Source organism: Parathielavia appendiculata (assembly GCF_033297405.1).
Source record: "Parathielavia appendiculata strain CBS 731.68 unplaced genomic scaffold N657scaffold_3, whole genome shotgun sequence".
Taxonomy (NCBI): domain Eukaryota; kingdom Fungi; phylum Ascomycota; class Sordariomycetes; order Sordariales; family Chaetomiaceae; genus Parathielavia; species Parathielavia appendiculata.
The window spans coordinates 83,230-102,412 of record NW_026944222.1 but is presented as its reverse complement, the minus strand read 5'-3'; the positions used below and the strand labels follow the sequence as shown (position 1 = coordinate 102,412).

General features: G+C 57.3%; 8 protein-coding genes across 8 annotated transcripts; 5 read left to right on the top strand and 3 right to left on the bottom strand.

Annotated features, from left to right (window-relative positions):
* Positions 1-1,445: 1,445 nt before the first annotated feature.
* On the top strand, positions 1,446-2,091 carry N657DRAFT_642154 (uncharacterized protein). The gene is made up of 2 exons (XM_062792291.1): positions 1,446-1,903; positions 1,960-2,091. The coding sequence occupies exon 1, from the start codon at positions 1,525-1,527 to the stop codon at positions 1,717-1,719; it is 195 nt and encodes a 64-aa protein (XP_062649203.1). The 5' UTR covers positions 1,446-1,524; the 3' UTR covers positions 1,720-1,903; positions 1,960-2,091.
* A 679-nt stretch (positions 2,092-2,770) lies between these two features.
* Positions 2,771-3,269, top strand: N657DRAFT_567504 (ribonuclease H1 small subunit; the record flags this gene model as incomplete). Its single annotated transcript, XM_062788515.1, has 2 exons — positions 2,771-2,915; positions 2,980-3,269. Coding segments are annotated over 2 exons (435 nt in total), but the record flags the coding sequence as incomplete, so codon positions are not given.
* N657DRAFT_642152 (uncharacterized protein) lies at positions 3,266-3,564 on the bottom strand. Its single transcript, XM_062792290.1, has one exon. It carries the CDS (start codon positions 3,546-3,548, stop codon positions 3,273-3,275), a length of 276 nt encoding a protein of 91 aa, XP_062649201.1. The 5' UTR covers positions 3,549-3,564; the 3' UTR covers positions 3,266-3,272.
* A 402-nt stretch (positions 3,565-3,966) lies between these two features.
* Positions 3,967-5,599, bottom strand: N657DRAFT_568659 (PLP-dependent transferase; the record flags this gene model as incomplete). The annotated part of the gene is made up of 2 exons (XM_062788602.1): positions 3,967-4,944; positions 5,027-5,599. The coding sequence occupies 2 exons, from the start codon at positions 5,597-5,599 to the stop codon at positions 3,967-3,969; spliced, it is 1,551 nt and encodes a 516-aa protein (XP_062649200.1).
* A 1,760-nt stretch (positions 5,600-7,359) lies between these two features.
* Positions 7,360-8,217, top strand: N657DRAFT_568989 (uncharacterized protein; the record flags this gene model as incomplete). The annotated part of the gene is made up of 1 exon (XM_062788630.1): positions 7,360-8,217. A coding segment is annotated over one exon (858 nt), but the record flags the coding sequence as incomplete, so codon positions are not given.
* Positions 8,218-8,808: 591 nt separating this feature from the next.
* On the top strand, positions 8,809-10,740 carry N657DRAFT_654107 (S-adenosyl-L-methionine-dependent methyltransferase; the record flags this gene model as incomplete). The annotated part of the gene is made up of 4 exons (XM_062794474.1): positions 8,809-8,847; positions 9,437-9,479; positions 9,592-9,781; positions 9,939-10,740. The coding sequence occupies 4 exons, from the start codon at positions 8,809-8,811 to the stop codon at positions 10,738-10,740; spliced, it is 1,074 nt and encodes a 357-aa protein (XP_062649198.1).
* A 432-nt stretch (positions 10,741-11,172) lies between these two features.
* Positions 11,173-13,388, top strand: N657DRAFT_688201 (uncharacterized protein; the record flags this gene model as incomplete). The annotated part of the gene is made up of 3 exons (XM_062796926.1): positions 11,173-11,463; positions 11,521-13,026; positions 13,091-13,388. The coding sequence occupies 3 exons, from the start codon at positions 11,173-11,175 to the stop codon at positions 13,115-13,117; spliced, it is 1,824 nt and encodes a 607-aa protein (XP_062649197.1). The 3' UTR covers positions 13,118-13,388.
* A 1,217-nt stretch (positions 13,389-14,605) lies between these two features.
* On the bottom strand, positions 14,606-18,972 carry N657DRAFT_613304 (uncharacterized protein). The gene is made up of 4 exons (XM_062790408.1): positions 18,850-18,972; positions 18,520-18,690; positions 17,941-18,436; positions 14,606-17,872 (listed from the first exon to the last, which is right to left on the bottom strand). The coding sequence occupies exons 2-4, from the start codon at positions 18,580-18,582 to the stop codon at positions 14,703-14,705; spliced, it is 3,729 nt and encodes a 1,242-aa protein (XP_062649196.1). The 5' UTR covers positions 18,583-18,690; positions 18,850-18,972; the 3' UTR covers positions 14,606-14,702.
* Positions 18,973-19,183: the final 211 nt, after the last annotated feature.

Genomic DNA, 19,183 nt, shown 5'->3' with positions numbered 1-19,183 from the left:
TCAGAGCAAAGAGAGGGCAGTGATGAGCGATAAAGACCATGGTACGATAACCCTTGGTGGTTACAGGCCGACGTGTGCTACTTAGACAAGTGGAAACAAGGCCGGGTTTGGTAGATTGGGGTACGAAGACGTGTCGCAGCACCATCTTGGTGATGCAGTCGGATGAGTAAAGAGATTTCCGCCTGGGAGAGATAAAGTGATGACATCGTGGGCTAGACAAATGGACAGAGGCAGCTGTGTGAAGAGCCATTACCGGTACATGCTTGTTCAGTCTCATGTGCAGTTAGTGAAAGGGGCGATGAAAAGAAGAAGAGTCACCACCCCCATGGGCCGACAAAGAGACAACCTTAGATACTTTGTCGTTATTCCAAGATCAAGGTAGCTATGGTAGTGAAAAGCATCTTGTTGAGGAAGGATTGGATCATGTGGTCAACGCAATAGGCCTGCAGCAAGCCTGGCTTTATGTTCATGTAGGGTGATAAGGTAACCTCAAACACATCAAACCTATCTAAACATAGCCGGAGACGATAGAGAACCTGAGTAAAACACCGCGCACGTCAAACGGACGGCTGGGATGCACCGAAAGTAATGTTGAGCGTGTGGCAGAGGGTAGTGCTGCTGTCCCGGCTGAGGTCCCGTTTGATAATAATACTCGTAAGACCGGGGAACGTCGTATTGTCCCCTCTCAGCTGATTGCTGGTGAGCAGGCCGGGTCATTGGACACAAGCTCCGATGCTGGTGGGAACTTGGGGTAGCTGTTGCTGCTGCTGTTTCCAACCTCTTGATTCCAGGCGGTTGATTGTGGTAGTCGCTTTATTTGCGCCTACTCCCGCCACTTCTAGCTCCGGCTTTCCTTCATAAGGCTCAGGTGGCCAATGAGTGGTGCTGGCCACGCGCTTTCTGGCAGCGTATCGATGGCCCAGGACGAAGGCAAGTAGGATCAGGGCGATGCCTCCGACTGAGCCCACGACGGCGCCAACGATGGCATTGACAGGCGTACCCAAGCCGTCGCCCCCCTGTGCTGGAATTGGGCGACTGCGACGCCTCTGAAGTACCACTTTACGTCTCGCCGGTACTTCGGATCGGGCTGGACGTGCTCGCTGTTGACCTCCTTGGGCTAAGTGATCTCGTCACCGAGCCCGGCGCCGGGCTCATACCGCTGGGAAGCTCGGCATACACGGTCCGCGCTTCAGGAAGCAGGCCGATTTGTTCCGGGCAGCCTATGAAAATAGAGAGAGGACGAGGGCGATGGCGACGCCGCGAATACAGTGATTGTCGTGCATGAGAGATTCACTGAAGACACACTAGCATTCATCGGTGTCTGCTTAGAAGCGTGCTGAGACTTGCCATCCAAAGCTGACGGTGACAGTGGCGGTCCGGTATTCAGCACTCGCGATGTAACAGCACGAACCGATATCCGGTCGCAGGTCTCGCCTTGGATGTAACGGGCTGGGCCCGAGATGGATGGAATTTATTTCGCCCGGAGGCACGAAGCCTAAAGGGCCTGGCCCGAGATGGGCCTCGATGACCCTCTGCCAGCTCTCGTATAAGCACGGTCCACCAAACCCCCTGGATGAAGCTATTCCCACTCGACCCACAGTGTCGAACCTTCTAGCAGCGCACACCTGTGAGGATATATTGGCTCTCGAGCTACCGGAGTCTCACATCTCTTCTTTCCTTCTTCAAGTTCAGTGTACTGGTAGAGTCGTCATCAGCTAGTTGCAATATACTACCTGAGACCGTTACATTGGAAGTAACCCGTTGTCATGGTGCCGGAACTGTCCGTGTCGCCTAGCTTCCACGCATACGCCAATGCTTTTCACCCTGCCGCCGACGCTTTCACGCTGTTCCAGCGTTCCGATACTGTCTGTGGTCATGACTTCGCACGAAGCCACCAAGGCTTCTTCGTGGGAGGTTTTAGCACTGCTCAAGACCGAACAGCCGTGAGTCTATGCTCACCTGTCTCGCCAGAGGACACATAATAGCCGATTTGTTCATTTCCATGCACCGAAACTAGCGAGTTAAGCGGCAAGAAGCCACAGCAGCAATGCAACGAAAGGCGGGGGCCGCGGTCTCCAGTTCATGAGAGTCGAGGTTGATCTTGACTGGTGGTAGCTTTATGAGATTGTGCACAAGCTGGGAAACATACTGCGTGTGTAGTTGCAAAGAGGATTGGATGTGAGAAGAGCTCCCATTCTTGAAGCCAGGGCAAGCTGAGCTTCATACAACGGAGGTACGGAGTATTGTATTCCGTATTGCGCCGGCCCCGTACCCCTCTTGCCCCCTCCAATGTGCATGGATGGATGGATGGAATTTATTTCGCCCGGAGGCACGAAGCCTAAAGGGCCTCCAATGTACAGGAGACTCGTTACCGGCATACCGCAACGGCATACCTGATTGGGAGGCGCCCCATTTGATTGGCGATCGATGCTACGGTATTTGAGGTTCCGAGCCTGCGGATGGGATTGCCGTTTGGCTCGTATAGCATGGGCCGAGCAACCCGAATCTTGAAGTACAGTAGTGATGCATGTCAACGTCTCGAGACGGATGCGTTTGTCGTTGCCGCAATCCAGGAAGAGCCGGTTATCGGAAATCGGTGCCATCGTTTTACTCCGTACGTTGGAAGGGCAAATACGGAGTAACTTTAGCGGCCCCACTAATCTGTCTGAGGATCCACAGACGCGTCGAACCGCGTTCTCACTTTAAACCTTCCAGTTTCCGTCTCACCACGCAACCCAGCACTGTAACCACCTTGATTGAAGATATCATCATGTCGAAGCCCGTACTGGCCCTGGAACTGGGCAAGCTGTCAAAGGAAACCCCAAAGGCTACACCGCACCTTCTCCCGTGTCGGATTCACCACAACGGGCCCGTCGAGCCTGTGCAGTCCTTCTGGGCCCCAAAGGTCGGCAATGGTAAAGGCTCTCAAAACTTATCTCTTCTTACTTACCACCACCATCCTTGCTAATATTAGTTCAGACCGCAGCGGCACAGCCTACTTCCGGGGCCGCAAGCTTCAGGGCACTGCCGTGAAGCTGCCAGACGGCTACCGCGGTGTTGTCGCGGTCACCTCTGCGCCTGAGGAACAGTCTCCACGGCTAGAGGAAGCCGAGGTCATTGACCTTGAGGCCGGGATGCCCCAGGGATCGCTGACGATGCAAGCCGAGTTTGACGAGATGGTTGTTTGGAACCACGAGTCGGCTGTGGATGCTTCTGCCGACCCGTACCTGCGAGCCGCCGAGGAGTGGCTCGCCCTTGCCGAGAAGGTAAGCTTATCTATGCATATTCATTTTCTCGAGGTCGCTGCTTGCGGGTTCCCAAATTCCGCTACTGAGATCTTCCAACGAGGTCTGCACGCGCCATTTCGCACGGATAATCGCATGAAACTCGGTGAAACGCATCCGTACTGCGATAACTCCCTTGCTCTGCATGTGTGGCGCATCATTCACCAATGTGAAGCTGACACTGATGCACCAGGTCCATACGTATCCCACGCCGAGTGCCCAAGACAAGTGAAGACAAGCAGTACCAAAGCTGCCACACAGCATCTGCACAATCGAGGGTTCAAGCAAGGCTTGCCGCCATCTTCATCGACCCTCGACCTGCCGCGGACAGCTGAGCTGATTGACCGCCGAGAAACCAAGAGGAACCTTGGGTGGAACCCACACAATACGCCAGTCTATTCCCGTAACGCCAACGCTCCGCGGTGCAGCGAAGCAGCACCGCCCTACTCCATCGGAACGGTTTCGGGGGCCCGTTCGGGACTGAAGGCGTTGGTCAGACCGTGGAGAAACGGCGGATGTTCGGTACTCTGTCCTGTCGGTAGATTGGGTTCGGGACTTGCTGCAGTACGGTATCACACAGAATGATGACCAACCTCTTACCCAGGTCCCACGGGAAGGGGGTGAATCAAGACGGGCAGCTTGACCTGGAGGTCACACATCTAGCACCCTTCTAGGTATGCAATCACTTGAACGCTTGTGCCTCTCCCTCAGCCGCGTTCCTTTCGACCATGTCTGGTTCCACGCCGCCCAGCATTCTTTTCAACACCCTCCCCAACCTCTTTACCCCCTCCACAATATCCTCCTCATCCACCCAAGAGAAGCTCAGCCTCACATTCTGCGGAAACCTCGCCGCCTCCTCATCCCCAGCAACCTCAAAGATCCTTCCAGGTGCGACCACCAACTCCTCCTCCGCCCTTGCCCGTCGCGCAACCACCTCGGCATTCATCTCCTCAGGGAGCGTCAACCAGACAAAATACCCACCATACACCTCCAACTCATCCGGTCCCAGTTTACCGCCAGCCTGATGAGCCCCATCAACCCCATTCCCGCCCCAAACCTTCACCCCAAGCGGCGCCAGCTCCCTGGCGATCTCCCTGAGCATGATCCCATGCCTCCTCCTCAAAGCAGGCCTCACCGTCCCATCCACCCACTCCTCAATCTCGCCCGTGCTCAGCGCCCGCCAGACCACAGCCGCCGCGAACTGGCTCGCCGCCCCGCCGCTGCGGTTCGTGCCCGTGACGGAGAAGCCGTGCGCGAAGTCGGCCGTGCCGTGGATCCAGCCTGTTCGAATTCCGGGTCCGACTAGTTTGGAGAAGGAGGCGTTGGAGATTGCGTGGGAGAAGTTCTTGCCGGGCGGGTTGTGACGGGAGGGCGGGAGGGAGGCGTCGATTTGGGAGAGTAGAGGGAGAGGGGTTTGCGGGGGTAAGGGCGATGGGGAGACTAGTGAGGTGGGAGGAGGGGAGGAAGTGACAGGCCATTGGAGCAGGTCGTAGACGTCGTCGCTTATGATTAATGCGTCGTGTTCTCGGGCGAGGTGGATGAGCGCCGTGCGGCGGGCGATGGAGAGGGTCTTGCCGGAGGGGTTGGCGCTGGTCGCGACGAGGTAGATGATGTGGCGGTAGAGTTTGCGGTGGGGTGAAGGGGATTTGGAGGGCCGGTGCTGGGGAGGTTAGCCTTCTTCGTTGCTTCCTCTTGTCCAACGCTTTCTTCTCTGAGTCGGAGAGACAGGCGGGAGAACTCACCCCCCATTTCTCGGCATCGCACTTCCGGATCAACTCCTCTAACACCGTCACATCCACACCCCCTTCATCCTCCGGCACAGCCCTCAGCCGCCTGCGGAACCCGTTGTCCTCAAAGATGGCGCATCCCATGAAATAGCACGGCGCCGCCACCCACACCGCCCGCGTATAGCCGGGGTCGGTGAACGACTGCAACACGCAAGCCAGGGCCTGGCTGGCACCGCCCGTGATGGTGATTTCATTTGCTTTGATGCTGCCCTTACGCTCAGGTTGGCGAGAAGGAGGATCTGAAGGCGGGTGGTACTGATAGATTCCGCTCAACCACCTCGCGATCTCCTCCCGCAGCGGCTGATATCCCGGGTCGATACCGTACTGCAACACGGGGACCGAGATGGCCGGGTCGGACAGCACATATTCGGCTGCCGATTTCAGCTGGGATGCGGGCAAGAGGGCAGGCGCGGGCCAGCCGCGGAGGAGGTTGATCAACTTCTTTGTTGGCGGATTCGCATGTGCGTCTGGTTTAGCTTCGTTGATAAGAGCATCGAGGGGGGATGCGTTGATGGTGGTGTTCGCCATGCTGATGGAGTGAAATGATACCCGAGGTGTGTTCCGTGGGGAGCGGCCGGGAATGAGAAGGATGGGAAACGATGCCAAGTGAAGCCGAAGCAGACGTTGACGAAAGAACACTCGGCAGGGATACAGAGAATTCATGCCCGTGCCAATGTTCCGGTAAGTGAACAACCTAGGATAAGCTTGCCTAGTCGAGCTTGCCTTCCCGATTCATCGGCCGTTTCCCGTTTCTTTAGGTGGAACTCCACTCAAGAGGGGTAACATTCCCCTCAACAACCGAAGAGTAGTTAGCTTTAATTGTACGGGGTCATCAACCTAATTGTACGGGGTCCGCACAGACCCCCTGAATTCCGCCACACCTGTTTCGGGCTGAGCCTCTGCAACCCTCGTCCAACCCTAACCCTCGTTGAGAAAACCCCTTCATGGGAGCTTCCCTGAGTGTGTGTGTGTGTGTGAGCAACGGCCCCATCACGGTTGCCCCTTTTACCTATCGTCCCAACTTAGACAGTGAGAATCCATTACCGCTTGTCGGCTACTTCTTTGCAATAGGAGGTACAAAGGTTCACCCCTCTCCACCACCACTACCTGACGTGGACAGGGGTCGCGGATCCAGGGGACCATAGGAAGACGGGGAAGAGGTCAGAGACAGGAAAGAGGTCGTGGACAGGGAAGAGGTCAGGGACAGGACGAGATCGTGGGCAGGGACGAGGCCAGCAAAATAGAGGAGAGCCAAGGAGGAACAGGTCCTGCGTCTAGCGCAGCCATACAGCTCGGGACGCCAGGGCCGGACACCCCCTAGGTATCTTTATTGTAAGGGGTCATCAACCTAGTTGTACGGGGTCCGCACAGAACCCCTGAGTTCCGCCACACCTGTGCCGGGCTGAGCCTCGGAAAAAAAAGGGAAAAAAAAGAAACAAAACTCCAGAGCAAAAAGATCGGTTTGAGCGATTTGGTGATAATAAGGATTCTGGCTTTGGGGACCTATCGCAGGGAAATCAGGCATCCATTCCTATATGTCAACTAGCATTTTGCCAGACCACGAGGATGATGATGGCTTCGGGAGCAGATCAGGGATTGCTGGGTTCATGTTTTAACTTTCTTTCCAACTGAATTCATACCGAACACAGATTACATCATTTTAATGACAAATTGACAATACAGATTACCATCCCGTTTATGATACAAAGTGCGCCCGTGATTCGAATTCCGGCTTGGTTGTTTTGTCGCGGGTGACCACGTGACCCCATGGATTCCCTACTCCAACCCTCTCCTGATTGAATCAAGCTATAACTAGAGTCTTGAAATTGAAGATGTTGAAGATTTCATGGAAAAAGGATGCAGGTTGGCTAGGGTTAGGGGAATATATGGGGGAATATATGGAGAGGTCAATTCGGACTGGTCCAAACTGCAGTTCGCAGTTCAGTTACGGTTCGACCCTCTGCAAACCCAGCTTAGTTTAACCAGAGGTCTTGAACTAAACTGAATTGGACTAGTTGCGAAGGCTGCCTGATTGGGCCAGCCGGAGCTGCTGTACATACGTGTCGTATGAACAGATTGCGTCCTCCCCTTCCCTTCAAAGTTGCATAGCTTAACCTTGAGGTGCCCAACCCTTGTGACGCCTAAGCCATCCCTCTTCCTCCCACCAACCGAATTCGAACCTGACGCCGCACGCTCTCACAGTCATCACGACGCGTTCGCAGCCCACCATGACCAGCAACGGCGAGTATGACGAGTACACAATTGTTCGCCATCAATACCAGTAGTTGCCCCTAAGAGTGAAGCGCGTCATTGAGTCGGGAACCAGTGCATGTATTGGTGAGGTGGACAATTCCACCGTCTTGAAGTATCCCCTGACCGCCGGCGATGACCTAGAGCGTCAGGAGGCCGAGAGAAAGATTCTGGAAGCCATTCCCCCGCATAAGAACGTCTTGGGTTTCAAATGCTCTACCGACGCGGGAATCTATTTGGGACGCGCCCCGAACGGCACTGTCGCGGAATACATCCTCAAGTCAGGTAAGCGGCTCTCCCTCCAGCAGCGGCTGGCCTGGTGCCGCGAGACCGCCGAGGCAGTCGCCTGGACCCACGCTTACCGCGTCCTCTCCTGCGACATCCAGCCCATCATCCTGCTCCTCGACAGTGCCCTGCATGTCAAGCTCTCCAATTTCCAGTGCAAGCTTTTGGCTGACGATGGTACAGTGTTCGTCGACGGCTATAGTATGGAGCTCTACCCCTTCTCGCTACCCGGGGACGACTTCCGCGCCGACGTTAAGACGGACCTGTTCGCGCTGGGTTGCACGATCTATTCCATCCTGCTGGGCCACACCATCTTCCCAGAGATCGGCGATAGGGATGAGGAGACTTGGGAGAAGGTGGAAGAGAGGCTCGGAAAGAAGGAGTGGCCTCGGGAACCGCATATATGCAGTGCCATCACCGTGAAATGCTGGGAGCAGCAGTACGAATTCAGGGGAGAGGTGGTTTGGGATCTCGAGGCTATCGGACCGGGAACACGGGGCGTCGTCTGCCGCGTCGATGCCGAGCTCGGGGTTTGGCGAGCTGGCAGGCAGGAGACAACAAGCTGGCAGATGGACCACAGTAGTCTCAAGTCGACACTGTGGTTTGTCTGACAATCTATATGGTGGGGCAGAAGTAGGTTGTTGACTTGAGAAGGCCGCAGACCGACTCACACTCAATGGACATGTCCGTGACAGCCTTGCTCCAGCGAGGGCGGTGGCTAAGGATCTGCCAACAGCAGCCCGTCGCCTTTCACGATTCGTGCATCGTTCTGCATCCTCTATCGATTTGCACCTTGTTCTTGACAACGGCCCGACAAAGATGCGTGCAGCAACGAAGAGGGTGCTCACGGCGGTGACGGCACAGATCGAGGCCAGGATCTGCGGGCCTTTCGTCGGCCGCAAGATAGAGGTGGTCGTCCGGATAGTCGGGGACCTGCCGATGCCATCCTGTCGACGCCTTTCAAGTTTCCCAAGTCGCAGTTAGCGTCAAGTGTTGGCAAGTCCTGCAGTCCCCGGTCGGGTAATCAGTCGATAACAGCTGTCTGGCTCCGCGGATGACAACTGGAGAAAAGCTAGAAGACGACACGGGTATCATAGTTGGAAAAACACAAGCTGGTGGTCATGCAGATACAGCGAGAGAGCAAATCACTATTGAAGAAACCTGAAAAAGGGGCCCAACCCGGCCGTCAACAGAAGGAAACCATGTGGCGCACCTCAACTAGGACGGGCAATGGCGATCAGGTTTTAGCTATTGCACTATCGTAAAAGAAACTACACCGGTGGAAGGAGATACGTACTGGAAAACAGGAAGAAGCTATCCTAGCAGAGATGCCGGGCCCGGCCCTTGTGCAGTGTCCAACGGTTGTTTGCAAGCAAAGTTGTCAGTTACGGATATTTAGGATGCAGATCACCAACGGTCAACATAGGGCCACACCGTATCCCTGTGACATCAAATGATATTCCCGTGCCTAAGGTGGTAGTGTGCCCCGTGGCTTGCTCTGCGGTTTTCTGCCTGTCCGGCACGAGCCTTGTCTTCAACGTCCATCAGGTTAATGTAAGAGAGCCCGTGCGCTCAGGGTTGCTGCTCAACCAATGCTCTCAAAGATAGGAGTCGAAGAACCAGGAGAACAGACCGCTGTCCAAAAGGGTGGCATGGACTCGGTGTTTTTCTGCAGAAGGATCGGCGGTTGGAAGTCAATCATCTGCGAGTCTGTGGCCAGGGTAGGAAACAAACTCGACGCCGCTTCGCCGCTAGGCCAGCTTTAAACAGCCACCAGCAGTGCCCCGCGGGTGACGAGGTCTCGGCAAAGACACCAAGTCAATCTTGAAGTGGGGGCCGTGCAGGAGTCTTGACCGGACGGGGAAGACACCATGTTCATCGGAGCCCATCTTTCCCTACTTCATCGAGTCTCCGCGCTGCGCCGCAGTGAATCATGTTGCATACTATCCAGTCCAGTACGTGGAACATGGGGCCCAAGGACCCAGTTGAGACCATGATTTGCCACTGCTGGGCCGAGAACAGCCTGTTTGCCGTCCTCTCACTCGGCATCGAGGCCGGGGTGTGGGCGCACCTCAGCAGCGATGAACAGCCCAGGACGGTGGTCGCCATTGCCGACGCCACGGGCATGGAGGAAGCTATGCTCGCCCGGTTGCTGAAGCATGTCGCCGCCATGGGGTTCCTCTTCGAGACGGCTGGGACGAGTACAAGCCGACCAACTTCATCAGGTCGTTGACCATCCCCCATTATCGCTGCTGGATATCCCGTCTTGTAAATCACGGTTTGCCGCCAGTCGTGTTAAACTTCAACTAATCCAGACGTCTCACAGCACCAGCGCCGGCAACACGGGCGGCCTGGGCCGATGCGTGCTTGCGCTGCCCTCATATCTGCGAAAGACCAACTACACAAGCCCAACCTCCATGACAGACGGCAACCTGCAGTACGACCACGACATCAAATTCAACTGTTCGAGTGGCTACACGCCAATGAGCGCGGCATGGCCTTCAACCAGCACATGGGCGGCATACTCGCACGGCCGACCCAAATGGACCGACGCTGGCTTCTACCCGGTCCAGGAGCGCCTCCTCGACGACTTCGACGCCTCCTGCCCAGACGCCGCCTTCCTCGTCGACATCGGCGGCAACCTAGGCCACAACCTGCAAAGCTTCCTCGACCGCTTCCCGACCGCCCCAGGCCGTCTGGTCCTGCAAGACCTGGAACACGTCATCTCGGCTATCCCGCCGGACTCCGAGTCGTCCCTCTCCCCGCGCATCGAGCGCACCGTCTACGACTTCCACACGCCGCAGCCCGTGAAAGGGGCGCGCGCCTACTACATGCACTCGATCCTGCACAACTGGCCTGACGAGGTGTGCTGTGCCATCTTGCGTAACGTCAAGGCGGCCATGTGCCCAGGCTACTCGCGGCTGCTGATCAACGAGAATGTGATCCCCAACACGGGCGCCCAGTGGGAGGCCACGGCGCTGGACGTGCTCATGCTCGCGCTGCTGTCGTCCAAGAAGAGGACGCGGGTCAAGTGCGTTAGGTTGTTGGAGGAGAAGGCCGGGTTGAAGGTTAATGAAATTGATACTTTCGCGAATGGGGTCGAGAGCTTGATTGAGTTGGTTGTGCCGGAGTGAGGTGTTTTGGAATGAAGGGGTTGATAATAGGGAGGCGATTGGAAGGGGTCAGTATAATTAAGTGGCATTGGGAGGGAATCGATGCTTTGTTTCTCTGCCTTGCAACGTACAGTTCGTGATCCAGTATACGACATCGTGGGCGTCTATACAATTATCAAGCCGTGGCACCCGTAAGATTTGAGAATTCTGAGTTGGTGACGAAATACAGTTCTGCAAATTCCAGCTCTGATAAGAAATGGACGAAAGGTTAGGAGCCCGCTGAGGATCTTTAGCCTGACGCGGGCTGCTGCCTAATCAGGTAACTTAGCGCTTCAGCCGCACAATGCCAAGAAGAACTTGAACCTCGAAACTCTTAAACCCAAGTTTCCGACTTTGTTAATTGCGCGCGTCTCCGCTGACGCTGGTCCTATGTCAATCCTCGACTTCATCATCATGGCTGCCTCAACGACAAAGCAATTCCCCGGGCTTGGCCTGCCGATCGACCATGAGGGCAAAGGCCTCACCACGTTTCCGCTCGCCGTCGGCAGCAGACCGTGGACCAGCAACGGGGTCACCCTCCGCGAACAGCGCATGCTCGAATTCATCAGCAAGATTACCGACAAGCCCAATTGGGAAGTGAAGGTCTTTGATGAAGACATTGTGTCCCGCTGGTGTGCCGAAGCCGACGTCCGGCCCGAGGCCCTGGACGGGGACGTCTACCTCTCCCAGCAGATGTTTGACTTTGTGATTCTCTCTCAAAAGCCCTCTGCAACTTGAAATCTTACTTACCAGCTCGGACAGTGTATCGCCGAGTTGCGGGACAAGAGCGAGCAGTTCAAGCTGACTGGATTCGTCAGGGTCATGGATTCGGAGCTGACCGTCGTCAAGTCGGACCGTGCCATCTCCAGGGAGATACAAGATGAGCTCCGAGCCGGTGTCAAGCCGCTTGAGGATGTCCCCGACCATAAGAAAGACTGGCATCCTTACCAAGAGGACACGGTTCTCGATCTTGTCCACCCCTCTCTTTTCCCCGTGGTTTGGGGGCTCACTCGCGCGCTGGAGGAGGGCACCGTCCCGCTCGATAGCTGCGTCACCTACACAGGCAAGGGTGTCGTCCTACCCACTTACACCCCACCACCACGTCCCTCAGGATGGGACGCATCACCACCCAGGTTGTGGGGTTCTTTCCAGTGGCTACCGGCCCAGGTCGAGGTGGCAGCCGATGGGAGTGCCAAGATCACCAGCTACATCAACAACCTGCACCCTGTCGAGCATAAAGCACTGTACGCCACTTTGGAGCGCATCGTCGCCGCCACCGTTCCCCTTTGGGAGGACGCGCTGAGCGGCTTTGTCGACGGCCGTCGCTTTGATATTTCATACACTGGGTCCGAAGATTACACATTCCCGCCGGGGCTCAAATACCGCATCCCCGGACGCGAAGGTCCCAGGTCAGTGTGGGATCCCATCAATGGAACTTACGATGACGCCGGCGACGACGACGACGCCATGGACGATGACGAGGAGTGGCAATGGGAGAATCATTTCTACGACTGGAAGCGCGACAATCGCGTCCTCCTGTACCGCGAGCCACGGGCCTACATACCCCAGGCCGAACTGCTCGCCAAGCGCAAGAGCAGCATCAGCCTGCGTGACGACTTCCCAGACGGCCTGCAGGTCATCATCAAGCTGGCCAACATCCACCTGACGCCCGAAAATGCGGCCTACGAAGGTGGCTCGTGGCACGTCGAGGGCACGCTGAACGAGATGATCTGCGCCTCGGCCATCTACTACTACGACCAGGACAACATCACCGACAGCCACCTGGCCTTCCGCCAGGCCTTGGACCACGAGGAGATCATTATGATCCCCGAGCAGAGCGAGTACGATTCGCTCGAGAACTACCTCGGCGTGCAGCAGGACGAGTCGGCCGTACAGGACCTGGGCCAGGTGCTGACGCGCGAGGGGAGGCTACTCGTGTTCCCCAACTGCCTGCAGCACCAGGTCCAGCCGTTTGAGCTGCAGGACAAGACGCGGCCCGGCCATCGCAAGATCCTCGCAATGTTCCTCGTCAACCCCCACCGCCCCATCCTCTCGTCCGCTCACGTGCCTCCACAGCGCCGCGACTGGTGGGCCGACGAGGTTCGCAAGCAGGGGTCCCTGTCTGCGCTGCCGAACGAGCTCGTTGATATGACCATCGACATGGTCGACGAGTTCCCCGTCTCGTGGGACCGGGCCGTGCAGCTTCGGGAGGAGCTGATGGACGAGCGGGGCGGTTTCAACGCGGAGCTGACCCACTACTTTAATTCGGTAGGTGGCTGAGTACCTGGTTCTTGCTTGTAAAGGGGAAATTGAGCTAACGGGCACTCTCCAGCAAACATTCAGCTTCTGCGAACATTGATCGCACTACAGGGACTTGGTCGGCTGGAATGACAAATACCTCAGGCCAGGCGTGCGACAATTTGATTTGTATCGAGGGTTCGATGTCCGTCAAATACATTAGATCCTTCCTTCTAGGGGTTGAGGAGTGGTTGGCTGAGCGGGATACCTGATTGAGCGAACCACAATCATGCTCTAGATGTGATTAGAGAGACTTTGTGCATGCATTGCAGCAAGTTGATGGATGATATTCTAGAACCCTCCGCTGTTGAGACTCCCGAGTCTTCTCGTCGTGAAAATCTAGCAATAAGTGTTGAGTGGAGTCGGTCTCACACAAGGCCGCCTAGGCGTCTGTAATCTTCCCTTGCAAGCGGGCATGGAGACCTCCATGATGTCGTAAGCTGGAAGAATGCCGCAACTGTCCCTGACGAATAATACATCCGATTGTAACGGTTACATAGCGGCAGCCTGCGTTGCTGGCAGAGAACTACAGTACCAAAGTTACACTTACTACAGTACCTTAGGCAACATGACCCTGGTAACCACAGAAACTCAAGTCTATTTCCCAGGTGGGTTTTCGAGCTATTGGTCCATGTAGAACCATTCACTACTCACACTCCGAACAAGTCTCACTGAAAGAGGTTTCGGCATTTAATATAGGGACTTACAATGTTGCAGACACGTCCGTGTCCCGACACGATTTCAGTGTCAAAGTACCCAAGGTGGTCAGGCAGAACACCCCTCAATCTGAAGTCATCAGAGACTCGACCACACTGAATAATGGATATGTTTCTGTCCTCCGGGAGAGACTGCAGAGTCACTATAACTGTGGATAGGCGAATGTGCGCAGAGTCATCAGCCACCTCCCTGTCCAGGCTGTCCTCTCCTTCACCTCCTATTTTTCTTGCCCCATCCGCCCCATTCCTCGCATCCATCATCGGCTTCACTATGAGAAGCCTGGCATCCTTCTGCGTTCACGGGAGACCTCGGCGTGCCCCCGATCCAGTAAATCGCTAGTCCATGCGTGCCCAGCCGCCGCAGCAAAATCACGAGTCAACAAGGAAATCTTCCTCGCCCTTGCCCTGCTCTGTCCCATCTCATTCGTCGTCCCATTCCCGTCCCATCTGCCAATCGCATTGATCATGACCCTCCTCCCATTAAGTACGGGAAGTCTGCGCTGCCTGGCATGTTTTCCAGACCGCGCCACGCCTTTGCGGATAAGTAAGACTGCCTGGAAGCAGACTCAGCCTCCATATGCCTGCACCTCGCGCATGTAATCTCCTTGGATGGAGGATGAGACAGACCAGGCTTTGCCGCATGCGACGGGAGGCGGCGATGCCACCCAAGAAAAAAGAGGAAAAGAGACGGGAAAATATTCGAGATGGTACACTCACTGCTGCTGGCTTCCTTCCGAGCAGCGGTATGGAGATAAGATAGCTTCGTAGTCTGAAAGTTATCGTCACTCCGCAGGCTCGATGCGTTTCCGTTCACAAGACGCTGCCGCTGGGGCAATAACGGTCGAATGCGTCTAATAACCCAGACAACCCCCCCCCCCCAACTCATGTCCTTAGCAACAAGACAGACTGGTCCGCTTATCGCAAACCACATCAAGTCTGGATCTGCGCCGTCGCGTTGCGTGACCAATTGTCGTTGCGACCTCGGTAGCCGCCCCGGGAGTTTCTCCCGTGTGAGGAACCGGATCCTGAGGCGTTGCTGCCGCCCTGCTCTGCCGAGTACGAAGACGATGCCTCACGGCCTTTGCCCGGCCTATGCTGGGTCGACGATGCATGCCGCCCACCACGCGGTCCTCCGCCACGACGCGGGTTGCTGCGCGTTCGGCCAAACGGGATCGTGATGCTCTTGCTCTCGGTGCCGGGGATTCTGACGCGCCATACCGTCCCAGCCCCCGAAACGTCGACAGGAAAGCTGATAGGATCCCGGCTGACTACGACGGGGTAGAGCTTTTTGTGCAGCGGCTTCGGTGGCGGGCTAGGCTGCCAAGCCATCTCCGGTATCGTCTTGGGCAGCCTGATAGGCGGTGTCGACCCCATCTCCTGCTCCTCGAAGCACTCCTCGTCCATCACCTTCGATGTGACCGACTCATCGGTTCTCGGGTGGACAGTTTGCGGGACAGGCGAAGGGGCCTCGTGGTTGTGATGAGAAACGCGGCTGTCGGGCCCGGCAGCCCTGGACGGATGTACCTTCCGCCCGCCCAGCAGGCTGTCGATCTTGGCTTGCCACGTGCTGTCCGTTTTTTGAGCCGCTGCCCTCGGCCCATTGTCTGGCTCCCTGTAGGCCGCTTGCGCTGCCCAAGCAAAGCTTGGCCCCTGCGACCTCGACTGACCGGGAGGAGCTTTACCGGCATCTGCCTGCGTCTCCTTCCCTACCGAAGGAGGGAGCCGAACGACCGGATGCGGCCGCGGCAACGAGACATGTGGGTGGGTAGCGTCGCCATCGAAGGCGGGATGGCCATCCATATCGGGTGGAGGGGGAGAGGGAGATGTGTACCGCAACACTTCTGAGCTTGCTTCTGTCCGGACATCACGTCCCGCTTCTTGGCGGGCGTCTCTGGACGGGAAGAAGCGCGAGCCCCTGCCTTGTTGCGCTGTCGCCGTCTTTGCGCCAAGCATGGACGCCGATGCCAGGTCGCGAGTGGGCACTGCGCCTTGAGGAAGTTGGCTGTATTCGGACGTTGCACCGCTCGACACCGAAGGCGTTTGCTGCGGCGGTACGGATTTTGACTCGACGGCAGCCGCCCATGGGTTTTCCTGGCCAATCTGCAGGGTCTGCTTCGTGGCAGCCTCGGTGCGTACACCATTATCATCGAGCTTGACTGGGCGCCATGTCTCTCTGATGGCAGGCTGGATATCCGTCAGCGAGCGACCTTCCGCTTGCATACGACGCTGGCGGTCCTCGTATTCAGTGTTGAGCATCTCGGCGAACTTGTCGTCGTTGAGTCGCACAGCTGCGGCCCACGCAGTGTCCTTCATCTCACGGTCGCGCTCCGCCGAACCCCTAGAGGGTTGTCTCGGAGGACCAATCGGCGGCTGCCATGCGGGCGGTCCAGCACGAGCGCTGCTCGGCGGAGCAATAGGCCCTGGTCCGGTTGGAAGCTGTGGTGCCCCAATGTCGGCGGCGAAGGTGCCGTTCCCTAGGCTCCGGTTACTAATCGGCGCGGCCCAAACGTTCTTTGAAGGCTGCAAGCCCCAGCCCGCCGACTGCCGATCGGGTGGCCGCGCCGCCGGCGCCCAAGAGTGGCTATGGCTGCTGCCGCTGGGTTGTTGAGATCGAGGTTCGACACCGTCGAGCTGTGGCAGGGGTTGTGCTGGCGGTCCGTTCGACGGCGGGGTTGGCTTGGCCGGCTCAGACATAACTGCCGCCGCAGGCACATCCCTCTTAGCCACGTGCGATTCGGCTGGCGTAGACTTCTCGGAAGTTCCCTTTTCACGGGACTGGATTTGTGTGGGCGTCGCCGGTTGCTCTTTCGCTGCCGCTTTCTTGGCGCTGTTAGACTCGGGAGGAGGACCCAGTGCCTCCAGCTTCAGGCGGATCCGTTCCCTGCGCGCCGCCTCTTCTCGCGCTTCTTCCTCCTGACGGCGCCTCATGGCGAGCTCCCGGCGCTCACGCATCAGTCTCTTCTGCAACTCGAACTCATCTTCGGTAACGGCAACGCTGGATGGCGGCTGAGCGGGAGGCGGCATGCTACGCCCATCTGGAGCTGGGCCTCCCGTCTGAAAGGGAGTCGCGTGAATTGTGCCGGGGGAAGGCCTGGGCTGCCATGGCTGGCCCTGACGCGGTCCGCCTTGGACACCGGACGGGGAGAAATTCCTGGGCGAAGCGGGGCTGTCGCTTCCGCCGGTCTGGGATGCGCGACGAGCATTGATGAGCTCCGGAGGAGGGAGAGGGTGCTCGAGACTTTTAAGTCGCTGCCAGCTACCGCTTCCACCACTAACATTGGAAGATCCGCGTCTCCGCCCATAGGAACCCTGCTGCTCGTTGTTCCTCCCGGCCTGGGAAGCGCCCGGTGGCTCAATCGGCCCTTGTTGCTCATGGGGCAACCCTCGTTGCAAGAGGGCCGGCTGTCTGCCGTGCGCCGATGGCTCGTGGCGCATCGGACCGCGGCGGTCAAACACCGGCTCATAGCGGCCAGATTGCGAGTTGAAAAGCTCCCTGTTGGCGCCCGGGGCACCATCCCGCCAAGCGGCTCCTCGGCTGAAGTCGTCTGCCGCGATCTCCTTGGGGGGCGGTGCGGCATAAGTTTGTTGTTGAGTCGGGGCGTTCTTCGAAGGGAAAATTGGTCCAGCTTGGGTCGGCGCATCCACCGCCACCGGGGAGACTTTATCAATCTTGGGGAGGGGTGCCCACGGTGATTTCGTTGGCGCAGGCGGCGGCGGCGGTTTGGCAACCAGGGTTGGCTTCTCAGGCGCTCCCTTCAGGACAAGCCCCTTTCCGGAGGCAAGGACGCCGGGTTTGACGGCTGGGGAGGGCCCGGGAGCCGGCGGCTTCGCTTTCTCTGCCGGCTCGTTCTCCTTGGCTGTCGGAGGTGCGGCGGGTTCTGGCGCGGGCGCCGGGTGCTCTTCGGCGGGGGCAATGGCGATCTTGGTTCCGTCCTTCCACGTGATCGTATCTGGGACCCAGTCCTCGTCGTCGTCATCTATGTCGGCCCAGTTGGACTGGCTCGCTTTTGGGTCGTCGGTTTGAAGCCGCGTCGCCATGTGTATGCCGTACTTCTTGAGCTCCTCGTCGGTGTATTTTTTGGGTTCCGGGGGAGGAGCAGCTGTGGAGAACGTCAGCTTTCGGCAACGCAGTAGACATGAGACAGTGCAGCAGCGGTTGATTGCTCACGTCTATTCTTGTTCCAGACGGCGTTCCCGTCAGGAGCCGACTTCCCGCCGTTCGCTCCGGACCCCTTGGCAACCAGGCCGCTGCCGGCCTTGGCAACTAGCCTGGGTCGGGTAGATGTCGCCGCACCGGTGGAAGCGGCGGGTGCCCCAGTGGTGGTTGGGCCCGCCTTCTCTGGCGGTTTTGACTGCGCTCCGGGAGCCGAGGCCTTGGCCGTGAGGAAGGTCTTGTTGACATTGATGGGCTTGAACGAGGCGGGCTTCTTCAAACCCGAGGAAGCCCGGCTCTTCGCGTCATCCTTGGTCTTGGAAGCATCGGATTTGGCGGCCTCGTTGTCGGATCCTCCACTAATGCTAACTTCTGTCGAGTTCACCAGATCGTCAACGATGTCGGTAATGTGCTTGTTCTCGAACTCGTCCGTGGCGGAAGCGGAAGCATCGCCGTTTATGTGCGGTCGGTTGGAGTCGACATATTTCGAGTCGGTGTCGATGCTGATGTTCTGTGGGCGGGGCGCGACATCTGCGGTCAGCGAGAAGGAACGCGAGGCGGGCCAAAGATGAGAGAAGCGCAGAAGATGCTCACGAGCTCGGTTGCTGAAGTCAGAGTAGCTTCATCGGATCGCTCTTTGGGTGACTCAGTTGCCATCCTACGGTTTCGGGTCTCGTTGGTGATCGAATGGCGAGGTTTTGACCGATTGCGCGTCACCGAGTCGTGGGGTATCAGGGAGGTAACCGTGATAAATTCTAGTGTAAACTTGCAGTATCCAGTCAGCAACCTCTACTTACGACGAGGAAGCGCAGAAACGAGAAAAAAAAAGGCAGAGGTGTGAATGCTGATTCTCGTCTGGAAGAATGTCGATGGCTGGCGCAGACTTGGCTGTGCAACGCGCGAAAAGTGGATCATCTTACTTACCTCCTTCTCCCTTGATTATGATGCAGGGACCGAGGTTTAGATTACCTCTAGGTCTAGTTCCGGTGTTGCGGGAGGGATAAGGGAAAGGGCGGCCTTTCGAAAATTGGGATGGGGAAGAGGTTGTGAGCAGTGCGAGAGTCTGAGGCGATTGCGGCTGGCTGGCTTGTTCTCTTTTCGCCGACTGACTGACGACTCGGAAACGGGTTGGCACTTGGCAAGGGTCACAGCTGGTGAATAGACCGTTTTGGGCTTAGGTTGCCGCATCGGTTCCACACAACCCTCGCTGCTAACTGCTTGCAGTCGAACCCCCAAGTCTCATCGTGAATGGAACTGG

Excerpts from the sequence above, each read along its gene's own strand:
- N657DRAFT_642154 (XM_062792291.1), top strand. The coding sequence starts at position 1,525 with ATGACCCTCTGCCAGCTCTCGTATAAGCACGGTCCACCAAACCCCCTG.
- N657DRAFT_642152 (XM_062792290.1), bottom strand. The coding sequence starts at position 3,548 with ATGCTGTGTGGCAGCTTTGGTACTGCTTGTCTTCACTTGTCTTGGGCA.
- N657DRAFT_613304 (XM_062790408.1), bottom strand. The coding sequence starts at position 18,582 with ATGGCAACTGAGTCACCCAAAGAGCGATCCGATGAAGCTACTCTGACT. Across the intron at positions 18,437-18,519 it reads TGACTTCAGCAACCGAGCTC|AACATCAGCATCGACACCGA; the intron begins GTGAGCATCTTC and ends CCCCGCCCACAG. Across the intron at positions 17,873-17,940 it reads CGTCTGGAACAAGAATAGAC|CTGCTCCTCCCCCGGAACCC; the intron begins GTGAGCAATCAA and ends CGTTCTCCACAG.